Source organism: Ahaetulla prasina, chromosome 2 (genome assembly GCF_028640845.1).
Source record: "Ahaetulla prasina isolate Xishuangbanna chromosome 2, ASM2864084v1, whole genome shotgun sequence".
Taxonomy (NCBI): Eukaryota; Metazoa; Chordata; class Lepidosauria; order Squamata; family Colubridae; genus Ahaetulla; species Ahaetulla prasina.
The window spans coordinates 2,922,179-2,937,532 of NC_080540.1; the positions used below are offsets into that span (position 1 = coordinate 2,922,179).

The following is a 15,354-nucleotide window of genomic DNA, read 5'->3' on the forward strand; positions in this document are numbered from 1 at the left end:
GACTCGGGAGTAAGGCCAGAAGGTGATTGGCCACTTCTATAAGGCTTAAAAGAGTAGCAATGAGCCGTTGGGTTCTTTGTAGAAAATCAATGTTGATTCCATTGCTTCTTGTCAGTGTCTCTTGAACTTTGTGGGGGTTTTGCCAAGAAAAGTCTTTGGCAGGTTGCCGGAATAGCTCAGGGCCGGAATAGCTCAGGCTGTTACAGCCTGTTATTAGAACACAGTAGCCTGCAATTACTGCAGGTTCAAGCCCAGCCCAAGGTTGACTCAGCCTTCCCTCCTTTATAAGGTAGGTAAAATGAGGACCCAGATTGTTGGGGGGGCAATAAGTTGACTTTGTAAAAATATACAAATAGAATGAGACTATTGCCTTATACACTGTAAGCCGCCCTGAGTCTTCGGAGAAGGGCGGGATATAAATGTAAACAAAACAAAAAAAAGACATCAAAGGTTGGTGATAAGGCCGAAGAATAGAATAGAATAGAATAGAATAGAATTTTTTATTGGCCAAGTGTGGTTGGACACACAAGGAATTTGTCTTGGTGCATATGCTCTCAGTGTACATAAAAGAAAAAATATGTTCATCAAGGAACAACATTTACAATACAATTGATGGTCAATATATCAATATAAATCATAAGGATTGCCAGCAACAAAGTTACAGTCATACAGTCATAAGTGGAAAGAGATTGGTGATGGGAACGATGAGAAGATTAATAGTAGTGCAGATTTAGTAAATAGTTTGACAGTGTTGAGGAAATTATTTGTTTAGCAGAGTGATGGACTTCGGGAAAAAACTTTTCTTGTGTCTAGTTGTTAGCTCTATAGCGTCGTTTTGAGGGTAGGAGTTGAAACAGTTTATATCCAGGATGCGAGGGGTCTGTAAATATTTTCATGGCCCTCTTCTTGATTCGTGCACTATACAGGTCCTCAATGGAAGGCAGGTTGGTAGCAATTATTTTTTCTGCAGTTCTAATTATCCTCTGAAGTCTGTGTCTTTCTTGTTGGGTTGCAGAACCGAACCAGACAGTTATAGAGGTGCAAATGACAGACTCAATAATTCCTCTGTAGAACTGAATCAGCAGCTCCTTGGGCAGTTTGAGCTTTCTGAGTTGGCGCAGAAAGAACATTCTTTGTTGTCCTTTTTTGATGATGTTTTTGATGTTAGCTGTCCATTTTAGATCTTGTGATAGGATAGAACCTAGAAATTTAAAGGTTTCTATTGCTGAAACTGTGTTGTCTAGTATTGTGAGAGGTGGAAGTATGGAAGGGTTTCTCCTAAAGTCTACCACCATTTCTACGATTTTGAGTGTGTTCAGTTCCAGATTGTTTTGGTTGTACCACAAGGCTAGTCATTCGACCTCTCATCTATATGCGGATTTGTCATTGTCTCGAATGAGACCAATCACTGTTGTGTCATCTTTATTTTTATTTATTTTATTAGTTTAATTTACATACCGCCCTTCTCTCGAGGGACTCAGGGCGGTTTACAGCCAAATAAAACAGAGTTACAAAAATTAAAAAAACATTTTAAAAATCTAAATTCAAATTAGGCCGAAATGGATAAAACAATGATAAAACCATAAAAAACCCACATTTAAAATACGTTAGGCCAGCCCTGCACAATAGAACAAGAAGGTCTTCAGCTCGCGTCAAAAGGTCCGGAGGTGGGGGAGTTGACGTGACTCCGGAGGCAGCTCATTCCAGAGGGCCGGAGCCCCCATGGAGAAGGCCCTCCCTGTGGGTGTCGCCAATCGACATTGTTTGATTGACGGTACCCTAATGGATAGATGGTACTCTAATGGCAGAAAGCGAAGAGGAACTAAAGAGTCTCTTGATGCGGGTGAAGGAGGAGAGTGCAAAGGTTGGCTTGAAACTCAACATTAAGAAAACTAAAATCATGGCATCCGGCCCTCTCAATTCCTGGCAGATAGATGGTGAAGAAATAAAAGTAGTGACAGATTTTATTTTCCTGGACTCCAAGATCACCGCAGATGGGGACTGCAGCCAAGAAATTAAAAGGCGCTTGCTCCTGGGGAGGAAAGCTATGGCAAATCTAGACAGCATACTAAAAAGCAGAGACATCACCCTGCCAACAAAAGTGCGTATAGATGGGTGTGAAGGTTGGACCATAAGAAAGACTGAGCGCCAAAGAATTGAGGCCTTTGAACTCTGGTGCTGGAGAAGACTCCTGCGAGTCCCTTGGACTGCAAGGCGAACAAACAAGTCAGTTCTAGAGGAGATCAACCCTGACTGCTCTTTAGAAGGCCAAATCTTGAAGATGAAACTGAAATACTTTGGCCACCTAATGAGAAAGAAGAACTCACTGGAGAAGAGCCTAATGCTGGGAAAGATTGAGGGCAAAAGAAGAATGGGACGACAGAGAACAACGTGGATGGATGGAGTCACTGAAGCAGTAGGCCTGAGTTTAAATGGACTCCAGAGGATGGTAGAGGACATTATTAACACAGCTGCTTGCAATTACTGCAGGTTCAAGTCCCACCAGGCCCAAGGTTGACTCAGCCTTCCATCCTTTATAATAAGGTAGGTAAAATGAGGACCCAGATTGTTGGGGGGCAATAAAAGTTGACTTTGTATATAATATACAAATGGATGAAGACTATTGCTTAACACAGTGTAAGCCGCCCTGAGTCTTCGGAGAAGGGCGGGATATAAATTCAAAAATAAATAAATAAATAATAAAAATTCTCAGCTGTTTTAATACAATAAGTTTGTTCTGGACTGAATTGTGTTTGGTAATCACTACTTGGGCCTCGGTCACAACAGGGAACCTGAAAACAGGCCCTGCGAGGTGCTCACGAGGCCTCTGCATGGCCTGTTTTTGGTTGGCAGTGTGCACCCGGTTGTGGCTGGCAGAATCCTGCAGGAGGCCACGGAGGACAAAAACAAGGCACGGGAGGCTGTGCGCGGCCCCCCAAAACCCTGTTTTGGCTGGTAAAGTGCTGCAGGAGGCCGTTCAGGCCAAAAATGTTAAATGTCTGTCTGGATGCCGTGCTTCCAAACTCAGGTTAGATAAAACAATTTGGGCATCCTACAGCACACTTGTAAAACCATAATTTTATTTTTATTTTTTTATTTTTTTATTTTGTCACCACAATATATATAAGTATTATACAGAAAAGATTATGAAGTGTATAAACATATATATGAGTAAATAATAGGAAGAATAAGCATATATATATATAAGAAGAAGAAAAGAAAAACATTAGGACAGGAACGGTAGGCACGTTTGTGCTCTTATGCACGCCCCTTATGGTCCTCTTAGGAATGGGGTGAGGTCAGTAGTAGAAAGTTTTTGGTTAAAGCTTTTGGGATTATGGGAAGAGACCACAGAGTCAGGTAAAGTATTCCAAGCATTGATGATTCTGTTACAGAAGTCATATTTTCTGCAATCTAGATAAAAGCGGTTAACGTTAAGTTTAAATCTATTGGTTGCTCTTGTATTATTGCAATTAAAGCTGAAGTAGTCTTTAATAGGAAGGACATTACAATAGATGATTCTATGAGTTAAACTTAGGTCTTGTCGAAGACGACGGAGTTCCAAGTTTTCTAAGCCTAGGATTTCAAGTCTGGTGGGATAAGGTATTTTGTTGTTTTCAGAGGAGTGAAGAACTCTTCTTGTAAAATATTTCTGGACACGTTCAATTGTATTGATGTCAGAAATGTGGTGAGGGTTCCAGACAGGCGAGCTGTATTCTAGAATTGATCTAGCAAATGTTTTATATGCTCTGGTTAGTAGTGTAGTGTTTTTGGAAAAGAAGCTGCGCAAGATTAGGTTTACAACTCTTAGAGCCTTTTTTGCTATGTAGTTGCAGTGGGCTTTGGCACTTAGATCATTTGATATGAAAACTCCAAGGTCTTTAACATGGTGGGGGTCATCTGCAAGGTAATGTCCATCAAGTATGTACTTAGTGTTTGGGTTCTTTTTTCCAATATGTAAGACTGAGCATTTGCGGGTTGAGATTTGCAGTTGCCAAGTTTTAGACCAAGCAGTTAGATGATCAAGGTCTTTTTGAATGGTAGATGTATTGTCTGTGGTGTTAAATAGTTTGACATCGTCAGCAAAGAGAACACAATTACTTGAGATATGGTCACAAAGATCATTTATGAAGAGTGTTGGTCCAAGAACGCTGCCTTGAGGAACGCCACTCTTGACAGGAACAGGATTTGATAGAGCATTGCCAATTTTGACCACTTGTTGTCTGTTAGACAGAAAAGCAGATATCCAATTGTGAAGGGGTCCTGAAATGCCATAGGATTTTAGTTTTAGGAGAAGTTTATCATGTACTACTGAGTCGAAAGCTTTGCAGAAGTCTATGTAGATTGCATCTATTGTTTTGCCTTGATCAAGATTTGTAGTCCGTATGTTTTTACAGTGGAGAAGTTGTAAGTTGCATGATAATTTTTTCCTGAAACCAAATTGTTTATTAGAGAGTAGGTTGTTTGTTTCTAAGTGTGAGGTGATGGATTGGTTGATGATTGATTCCATGACTTTGCAGGTGACGCAGCACACAGAGATTGGTCTGTAATTTTCGACTAAGCTGGGGTCTCCTTTTTTGAAGATTGGGATGACTGTGGCTAGTGACCAAAGTTTAGGAAGAAAACCGGTAGTAAAAGCTTTATCAAAGGTTATGCTTAGGGGTTCTGCTATATTAGTGGAAAGTTTTTTTAAGAAGTATGCACATAGTCCATCGGGTCCAATAGATAGCAATGGTTTCAAGTTATGAAGAGCTTTTCCAACATTATCTTCTGTGAAATCTATATGTGTTAAGTCGTCATACTCATTGCTGGTACGTTTTGGGAATCTCGGATATGAGTCATCGCTGTTAACAAAAACTGAGCCAAAGAATATAATACGACAAGTCTGAACACAAAGAATGAAATACTCCAGAATTTGAGATGCTTAAAAAGGCAATTCCTTTGTTCTTTTAAGAACAGGGTGAAATACTCAAAATTTAAATAAATGAGCAGGATTCTGTTTTAAGTTTTCTTCAAGAAATTAAATCTTTCCATATTTGCTACTATCAAGTTTATAAGCATTTGGATGAATGTATTCTTCTGTTGAGAAATGTGGTGGCTCAGTGGCTAAGACACTGAACTTGTCGATCAAAAGGTAGGCAATTCAGCAGTTCGAATCCCTAGTGCTGCGTAACAGGGTGAGCTCCCGTTACTTGTCCCAACTTCTGCCAACCTAGCAGTTCCAAAGCACGTAAAAAATGCAAGTAGAAAAATAGGGGCCACCTTTGGTAGGAAGGTAACAGCGTTCCGTGCACCTTTGCCATTCAGTCATGCTGGCCACATGACCAAGGAGACGTCTTCGGACAGCACTGGCTCTTTGTCTTTGAAACGGAGATGAGCACCGCCCCCTAGAGTCAGGAATGACTAGCACATATGTGTGAGGGGAACGTTTACCTTGACCTTTAAACTTCTGTTATGGTTGCATTGTTTTTATAGCTTTATAATTTTGTTTTCTTGAGAATCTCGCCGAATCGTTGAGTTGGGCGGTGTACAAGTTGAATTCAGGAGTCAGAGGAAGAACTTTGCATAGTTCAGGCCAAGAACAGACATAAGGATGGAACCAAGTAAAGCTAATATTTCTATGAGTTCTCACCTGAGTGGATACCTTGATGAGAAATAAGGGAATTGCTCTTTCTAAAGCCGTTCCTATGATCCAAGGAATTATATGGGTTTTGTCCTGTGTGGATGAGTTTATGAGAACGAAGAGATCTCTTTTCATGGAAGCTCTTGCCACACTGTGCATTTATATGGTTTCTCCCCAGTGTGAATCCTCTCGTGGAAAGTCAGGGAACTGTTATGTTTGAAGCTCTTCCCACACGCCGCACATATATATGGTTTCTCCCCCGTATGTTTCCTTTTGTGAGAAGTCAGGTGACTGATATTGCTGAAGCCCTTCCCACAGTCTGCGCATTTATACGGTTTCTCCCCCGTGTGGAGACTTTTGTGCGATGTAAACTGACTGTTCCACATAAAGCTCTCCCCGCATTCCATACACTTATACGGTTTCTCGCCCGAGTGGCTCCTTTTGTGGGCAATCAGGTTCCAGCTTTTGCTAAAGCTCTTCCCACACTCTGTGCATTTATAGGGTCTCTCCCCTTGGTGAATCCTTTTGTGAGAAGTCAGCGATCCATTTTCCCGGAAGGTCTTACCGCACTCCAAGCATTTGTAGGGTTTCTCCCCTGTGTGGATACTTCTATGGGAAGCAAGGGAACATTTCTTTTGGAATATTTTCCCACACTCCGTGCACTTGTACGGCTTCTTCTCAGTGTGGATCCTTTTGTGATTAACGAAGGCGTTGCTACCCCGGAAGCTCTTTCCACATTCTAGGCATTTGTACGGTTTCTCGACGGGGACGGAGTGGCACCTTTTATGGGAAGTGAGGCTGCTGCTCGTGCAGAAACTCTTCCCACACTCTGAGCATTCATAGGGTTTTTCCCCTGTGTGGATCCTTTTATGGGAAGTCAGCTGACTGTGCCACCGGAAGCTCTTTCCACAGTCCGGGCATTGATACGGCTTCTCTCCCGAATGGCTCCAGGTATGGGAAGTCAGGGTACTGTTCTTGCTGAAGGTCTTTCCACACTCTGTGCATTTGAAGGGTTTCTCTCCTGTGTGGATCCTTCGATGACAAGTAAGGTATCCGCTTTTTCTGAAGCTCTTTCCACACTCCGTGCATTTATAGGGTTTCACTCCTGCGTCGGTTATTTGGTGGGAAATGAGGGAATGGTTGCTGACAAAGCTTTCTTCACATTCCCTGCAGCTATGTATCTTTTCTTCCACATTGATGTGTCCGTGTGTAGAGAAAGTCCAATCTGAATATTTTTTCACCTCCCCGTAGGGATATTTTTCTCCCATCAGGTGGCTCCTGTAAGGTTTGCTTACATCAAATCTATCTTCGCATGCTTTCAAGTTTTCCCCCGCACATTTTCTCTTCTTTTTTTCTTGATGCTTTTGCTCGGCGAGAAAGTCTTGAACGGGAGCACATGGGGAAATGGATTTTTTATTTATTCCCTCGGTGAGTTGCTTCTTCTCCAAACTTTTTGATCCCATTTCGTTGGCCAACTTCTCTTTATCTTCTTCTTCAGGATGATGTGCATGGAATTGTTGGTTGCAATTTCTCCCCTCTCTCCCATGTGCTCTTTCTGCAGAGAAGAAAGAATGAAAATATAGCAAGGCTAAGGAAAGGTTATAAAGATTAAACCGCAAACTACAGTTTAGCATTTTTCAAGGTTATTCCATGGACCAACATGAGGTATCCACTAAGGAAAACCAAATACTCATAAGTTCTCATGTATAAAATTGCACAGCAAGGGCATGAAAAGTGTCTATTTTTGAGTACAGTAGTAGAAAACTTTTTAAAAATTGGAATCTCATGTAAACGTAGCTATGCTGTCCTTGCCCAGTTCTCATCTTAATAAATTAATGATACGTAACATTGTACATGAATCTCAGCAAGTATAAGTATAAAGTACAGGTAGTTCTCACCTTAAGACCAGTGGTTCTCAACCTTTATAGTGCTGCGACCCCTTTAATACAATTCCCCACGATGTGGCGACCCCAACCGTAAAATTATTTTCTTTTTGAATTTATCGTGCCTGAAGCTGTATTGGCTAGCGATCTGAACTGCTTGTGATTGCCTTGAGGACAGAGGCATTAAAGCAGAGACTCCTCCCCTATTAAGTTTATCGTGCCTGAAGCCAGATTAGGCTAGCGATTGGGAGTGATTGCAGCTGGCTTGAGAGGGAGACATCAGAGCAAAGATTTCTCTCTTTTTAAATTCATCGCGCCTGAAGCCGAATTCGGCTAGCGATTTGAAGAGCCTGCAGCTGGCTTGTGGAGTCAACTATTGAGGGCGATTCTTCGAATCGCAAGTATACTTCCCATATTTCTGATGGTCTTAGGCGACCCCTGGCAAATCGTCATTCGACCCCCAACAGGGTCGAGAACCGCTGCCTTAAGACCATTTAGCAACTGTTCAAAGTTATGATGGAGCCCCAAAAGGTACTTATGACCTGGTGTCAAAGTTCTAATAGCCTCAAGTTCATGTGAACTCATTTTGGGAGCTTGGTAACCAGTCCAGAGTTATGGCCATTTGTGGTGTCCTGCAGCCACATGACTGCAATTTACAATTTTGCTGAAAAACAAATTTCCGATTTTGGGCAAAAATGCCCCATAGTAAACAATGGCTTCACTTAATGACTGCTGCATTTGCTTAATGACTGTGGATTTATGTCAACGTCGAACTGAACTTGGCAGAAGCCATTTTCTAGTTCATCGTTGCCACCCAGTACGGAAGCGGGGGAGGAAGGTGGAATGCCTTACGAGACACAACATAGATCTTTCTCCTGGGAACCAAGGTCATCAACCCAGGTGATGGAGGAAGGAGGAAAAAGGTGTCTGATGAGCCAGCCAATTAACCTAATTAGCCAATGTGACCAGCGACACGCGAGAAAGGATTTATTGCTTGTTTTTTTTTAATTATGCTGAAACCGTGGGAAAGAGCCAGAGTTGGTTTTCCACTAAGTGTGCCGATATGATGAACCCAATAAAGAAGTTCTTTGAGGAAGCAAGTGGACTCGGAGTTCTGATTTGTTTGGGTTCCTTGGCAATTCACTTAATGACCATGGCAATGGTTCACTTATTGGTCACCACAAAAAAAGGTCTTAACTTGACTTGCTTCCATGATAACCTGCTTTACGAACATTAAGGCTCCATTACAGTCATAATTTGAGGATTACCTCAAGAAGATCTAACGGGCCCTCTGGGATGAGATTTCCCCCCTCCCCTGAATTCTGATGGCTCTCCCCGATGATCTTCACAAAAGTGTTGAAAACCTGGCTATTCCCCCAGACTTTGGGGCAGCGGGATAAACAAGTCCCTATTGGAAGGGGATGTTAATTTTTTTTTTGAGCTCCTCATGCTTTCTTCATGGTTTTTTTTGTACTTTATCTTTTTAATTTTAAGCCATTCAGAGTTCTGGGAGCCAGGGCACCTATTAAGTTTATAAATAAATAATTTTTTCATCTCCGCAACCACGGGATTGTCGCATGAATATTAAGTTTATAAATAAATAATTTTTTCATCTCTGCAACCACGGGATTGTCGCATGAATAGGGAACGTCTGTCAAAAAGAATATCTTTTCCTGTAAGGTCAAAGAATCTGAAAGAATACAGCGAACCTTGTTAATACCGTGTTTCTCAGAAAATAAGACCGAATCTTATTTTCTTTTAGACTTGAAAATAAGCACTTGGGCTTATTTTTGTGGCGGTCTTACTTTTTTTTGAGGTGCAGCAGGCCAGACTCGGTGAGCTGGACGTGCCGTGGATGCACCGCCGCTTCCATTTCGAACCTTCAGCGTTCGGAATGGAGGCTTTTTGCCGAACGGGAGGAAAATGGGGAGGAGGATTTTGCTGCCGGTTGTCCTTCCCTCAGTCTGTACTGAGCTTGAGGAATGGATGACAGGCAGGAAAAGCCCCCTCCCCATTTTCCTCCCGTTTGCCAAAAAGTCTCCCGCGAGCCTCCCAAAAAGATGGAAAAAGCAAAGCAGCTGGCCGCGGAGCTGCCGGCTTCAGAGAAGTGGCCCAACATGCAGAAGCGCTGCACCCAGAAAGAGAAGGGCAAAAGCGGTATTTGTGCTACCCCAAGGGGCCAGCAGGCTGCAGATGCAGCTGGACAGTTGCCCCCCGCCCCGCCCCCGGTACTGCTACTTCTGTTGGCCACGCCCATCCCCCGGGCTTATTTTCAGGGTAGGGGTAATAATAGGGCCACTCCCCAAAAAATTAGGGTTTATTTATTTATTTTATTTATTGTTCAAATTTTTATACCACCCTTCTCCGAAGACTCAGGGCGGTGTACAGCATAGATAAAACACATATACAAAAATTAAGATGCAATATATAATTAAAAATCTGATTCCATGAGCTGAATATTTAAAATGCGTAAATAAAATTATAGAATAGAATAACCCCGCTAAAAAACCCCAATAAAAACCCTCGATTAAAATTTATCATTAGGCCAGCCCTGCTTGATGAAAGAAAAAAGTCTTAAGCTCGCGCTTAAAGGTCTGAAGATCAGGGAGTAGGCGTAGCCCCACGGGTAGTTCATTCCACAGGGCAGGGCCCCCCACAGATAACGCTCTTCCGCTGGGGGCCGTCAGCCGACATTGTTTGGCCGATGGCACCCTAAGGAAGCCCTCCCTGTGAGAGCGCACAGGTCGATGGGAGGCTACTGGTGGCAGCAGGCGGTCCCGTAAATATCCCGGTCCCATGCCATGGAGCGCTTTAAAGGTGATGACCAAAACCTTGAATTGCACCCGGAAGACCACCGGCAACCAATGCAGCCTGCGCAGGAGAGGTGTTACATGGGAGCTACGAGATGCTCCCTCTATCCCCCGCGCGGCCGCATTTTGCACCAGTTGGAGCCTCCTGGTTGGGCTTATTATTGGGGTGGGTCGTATTTTCGGAGAAACACGGTATAAATGGTGATAGTTTATAATACTTTATTAGGTGCAATAGAAATTTCCACAGCCAGGAAGATAAAGCAGAAAGGGTTAAATTGATTAAACTAAATATAATTTGCAGCCCTTCTTTTATACTTATGGACTGGCTTTTATTGTTTTATCTATATATAAAATATGAAGAAAAATAGAAATGGGAAATTAGGGGAAGGAAAAAGAGAGGGGGAAAGAAGATGTAAGGGTCAAGGGAAAAAAGGAAAAAATGTATTGACTTCCGACTCTTTTTAGTACAGTACAACATAGAAAGACTCGAGCCTCAACTTTTTGCTTTTATACATTAGTATATAACTAGTGGTTTCTGTAATGACAAATCTATCTAGTCGACAAAACCAGAGTCAAAGTTTCATTTTTTTTCCCCATCACAAACACAAAATCCAGACGGTGATATCCAAATGGAAAACGTACTTAAATATATTCTCCTCTTTGAATAAAATAATCAATTTAACCATTTCTGCTTGCTGCGCAAATATGTATTTCTATTTGCACCGAATAATCTTTATAAACTACCTGTCAGGCCTGGAAGCCATTTTTTATATTGGGCCTTCAGACCTGCCACATTTACTACTGTGGGAAATTGGGAGGGGGGATTGCATGGATTGCATAATAAAATTCCTTTCTCAGAGGTTCAAGGCCATCTTGCCCTGCACCTGGATGGCTGGAACTGAGAGGCATTTCCAGTTAGGATGAATAGAATAGAATGGAATGGAATGGAATGGAATGGAATGGAATGGAATGGAATGGAATGGAATAGTATAGAATAGAATAGAATAGAATTTATTGGCCAAGTGTGATTGGACACACAAGGAATTTGTTTTGGTGCATATGCTCTCAGTGTACATAAAAGAAAAAGAAAAAAAATACCTTCATCAAAGGTACAACATTTACAACACAAATGATGGTCATAGGTTGCAATTTAACCCTTAATGATAGCAACAAAAAGTTACAGTCATACAGTCATAAGTGGAAAGAGATGGGTGATGAAAACGATGAGATTAATAGTAGTGCAGATTTAGTAAATAGTTTGACAGTGTTGAGGGAATTATTTGTTTAACAGAGTGATGGCCTTTGGGGAAAAACTGTTCTTGTGTCTAGTTGTTCTGGTGTGCAGTGCTCTGTAGCGTCATTTTGATGGTAGGAGTTGATGGTGTTTGGATTGGACCATGTGATGGTCTTGTGGGTGTTAGGCAGGGACTTGAACTTTCCTTTGGATGGGGAAAACCTAAAAGCTTTCAGATTCGGGTTTTCCCAGATGTGCCAATATAACATCTCTAATAAAATGTAACTTTGAGGAATCTCAAGCCTCAGAGTTTTCTTTCGTTGGGGTTGTTACTTGGAACCCTGACATCAACCTGAATCTCCTTTAAACAATTCACCAGCTCCCCGGAATCCAGGGTGCTGTCCAGGGTGCTGAGCCCCGAACGCTGACCCAAAACCAGGCAGTGTGAAGACTCAGGGAAGATGGGGGGGGGGGCGGGAAACTGCTATCGCCATTTATATTAACAAGGTTCACTGTTTTCTTTCAGATTCTTTGGCGTTACCGGGAAAGAGACTCTTATGGCCAGCTGTTCCCTATTCATGCTACAATCCCATGGTTGCAGAGACAAAAAATGGAGTAGTGGGGTTTTTTTTAAGCCCTCATTCTGTGCTTCCATAGAGAAAATCTGCACAGTTTCACGCAGAATCTCAAAGCTCTCAATTAGTTTGGGGTGTGTGTATGTCATATAATGCACCCTCCTCCAATGCGGCGGCAGCCCAAAAAGCCAATGCAATTCTAAGTTGCATCAACAGAGGGATTCAACCAAGATCAAGTGAGGTACTAATATCACTCTAGTTGTGTTCTAGAAGACCAGCGGACCTATAAGAGGCACGTTGGCTCAATAGATGGTATGCAGAAAACATGAATTGTGGGGATAAGGATATAGAGCAGTGGTAGTCAACCTGGTCCCTACCGTCCAGTAGCGGGCGCTCCAACTTTCATGGTGGACAGTAGGGGTTTTGTCCGATACTGAAGCACTTTCCTTTTTTTTTTATTTAATTGACTTTTTTAAAAAAAATCATAGCATTATTTAAAAACATTTTCATTAGGTTTTCATCAAATTCCCTGTGACAATTTAAATTTCTGAAAATATACTATTTGTATTGCCCGTGCATAAATTTAGTTCACGTTACGTAAGTGAAACTAAATGGCGCTATAGTACGACCGCAAACAAAAGAGCCTCGTCCCAGAATAGCTCGCGCATCTCCCCCCACACCACCCAGCTGTAACAGACAAGCAAGCTGGTAGCTGGCGCCTCTCCACCCAAACCCAATCCACAATGCGCGAGAGGCATGCGCAGACAACGATATACGGCGCAGTACTGTGGAACCGGTGGGCGATTAGAAAATTTTACTACTAACAGAGATACAAAAGTGGGCGGTAGGTATAAAAAGGTTGACTACCCCAATATAGAGCAAAAAGTCCTTACCCACAAAGGCGACATTCTTTGAATTCTCCAGCATCACCTCCCAATGGAGGGCTTTCTGACCAGCATCCAGATGGGACCATTCCTCCTCAGAGAAATACACAGCCACCTCCTCAAAGGACACGAGACCCTGAATATGGAAATGAAATGTCCCCATTAAAGGGCAGACCAAGGAAAGAGGCTCAAAACTAGGAGCAGATGGCCTTCATACGGTCCCCTACAACTCTCTGCTCTTTCTCCTCCTACCTGACTTGGAGGTCCACCTGCTCTTTCAAAGATGGTAGAAGAAGGAGCAGATCCTACAAACACCACGGACGTCATCCCACTGTCTGTAAGGGAGACAAAAGCAAAGGAGACTTCAGACAACATTGTTAATAAAACATGGGGAGATTGTCAGGGTTCCAATTAACATACCCACAGCAAACAAAGCTCTGAGGCAGGCAATCTCCTCAGAGAATAGGTTTATTAGATATGTCATATATTGGCACAGGCTGGTGAAAACCGACTCTGTCTATTCTCACGGTTTTCACCTAATTAAAAGTAAAAGTTTGTCACTTTCTCAAAATAATCAGTCAGGATACCGTCCAGTTGCTAAGTGACTCCAGTCCCCTCTTTCCGGACACCTGCAGGAATGACCTTGGTTCCCAAGAGGAAGTATTTTGTTTTGACTACAACACCCCAACTATCTCTATTCCCCCCTCCCTACTCCTCTTCTCCAGTGTGTCAGCACTGAAGTCTCAAAATGGCCACCGTCAGGCCAGTTTCAGGGTTGACAGAGGTATTGCACCAAAGAGTCCACGGACATTGGAAGATGGAGTTTTGAAGGACTTTCCTCACCTGCTGAAGAGTCACAACGCTGATCTTCCCTAGAGCCGCCTCTGAGAAAGAGCTCCCTCCCTTCCTCTGGATTTTCCATGACTGTCTCCAAGAAGCTTCCCGGGACCTGTTGTATCCCACGACACCAAAAATGGAAAATAATGAACCAACACACAGAATGAACCGGATTCTTATACTTTGCCCTCAGCTTTGTAACTTAATCGCTCTATATTCATCAATGAAGATGAAGGAAAGAATTATCCCAAATATTTCTGGAAGGAGATATGCTGCCTAAAGAATTAAACACCTCATATTACTTATGCCCAGAATCATGAGGTATAGTCGTACACCTATGAGAAGCAACCTAGAAACTAAGAAGAAATGTCCCGACAGAACAATTAACCAGCGGAACAACTTGCCTCCAGAAGTTGTGAACTCTCCAACACTGGAAGTTTTAAAGAAGAGATTCGACAACCATTTGTCTGAAACGGTATAGGGTAGGGGTCTACAAACTTGGCTCTTTTAAGACTTGTGGACTTCAACTCTGGGAGTTGAAGTCCACAAGTCTTAAAAGAGCCAAGTTTGCAAATCCCTGGTATAGGGTTTCCTGCCTAAGCAAGGGGTTGGACTAGAAGACCTCCAAGGTCTCTTCATACTATTCTATTCTATTCTACTTCATGAGCTGAACATCTCTGAAAGTTGAAAAGGTGAAGTCCTCTCACCTGTGACTCTTCCTGCTTCTCCTCCTCTGCCTGGCTTAAGAGGAAGCCTTCTGCCAGGGCCACCGCTTGGGAACTAGTCTCTACTCCACACTCCCAGATCCAGCCCTCCATCTGCAGGGGCAGACGGGCCAGGAGTTGCCCCAGGATCACTAGGTCCAACATCTGAGCCTTCGTGTGTCTTTCTGGCTGAAGCCACTGACGGTAAAGGTGGTGGAGATGGCTGCAAATCTCTCGGGGACCCTTAGACTCTTGGTACTGGATGCTCCCGAAGTGCCAGCTCTGGACCTCTGAACTGATGGCTTTCTCCTTCAGGATCTTCTGTCCGGTTCTTGGCCCGGTCTCCCCAACTTTTTCAGCTCCTTGATCTTCTGGGTGTTGTTTCTCCATATTTTTTTCTCTCTCTATCAACAGATCCAAATGCAGCCAACAGATCTCTTGGTTCTCCAAAGGCCTTTTCTTTCGTATGACCTGGATTAGATGAAGAGAAGGAACACAGGATGTTTCAGCTGCTATACCTGAGTGCAACCCAAGTCATTTCTAGACGTTCCCACACTGGTTGGGGCTTTAAAAAAACCCAGCGAGGTAATGTCAGACATATTATGAGGAAAGAAAGATAATTTGGAATCAGTCAAGAAAGATTGCAGGTGGTCCTTGAAGCAATGGATGGAAACTAATCAAGGAGAGAAGCAACCTAGAAAGGAGGAGAAATTTCCTGACAGAACAATTAATCAGTGGGAAAACTTGCCTGCAGAAGTTGTGAATGCACCAACACTGGAAATTTTTAAGAAAATGTTGGATAGC

The 15,354-nt window shown here is 42.8% G+C and overlaps 1 protein-coding gene across 1 annotated transcript; it reads right to left on the minus strand.

The window, feature by feature from the left end:
* Nucleotides 1-486: 486 nt before the first annotated feature.
* LOC131192710 (zinc finger protein 331-like) lies at nucleotides 487-15,041 on the minus strand. Its single transcript, XM_058172129.1, has 5 exons — nucleotides 14,554-15,041; nucleotides 13,853-13,958; nucleotides 13,262-13,344; nucleotides 13,019-13,145; nucleotides 487-7,178 (listed from the first exon to the last, which is right to left on the minus strand). Exons 1-5 carry the CDS (start codon nucleotides 14,938-14,940, stop codon nucleotides 5,755-5,757), a joined length of 2,127 nt encoding a protein of 708 aa, XP_058028112.1. The 5' UTR covers nucleotides 14,941-15,041; the 3' UTR covers nucleotides 487-5,754.
* Nucleotides 15,042-15,354: the final 313 nt, after the last annotated feature.

Excerpts from the sequence above, each read along its gene's own strand:
- LOC131192710 (XM_058172129.1), bottom strand. The coding sequence starts at position 14,940 with ATGGAGAAACAACACCCAGAAGATCAAGGAGCTGAAAAAGTTGGGGAG. Across the intron at positions 13,959-14,553 it reads AGAAGCAGGAAGAGTCACAG|GTCCCGGGAAGCTTCTTGGA; the intron begins GTGAGAGGACTT and ends GGGATACAACAG. Across the intron at positions 7,179-13,018 it reads AAAGAATGTCGCCTTTGTGG|AAAGAGCACATGGGAGAGAG; the intron begins GTAAGGACTTTT and ends TCTTCTCTGCAG.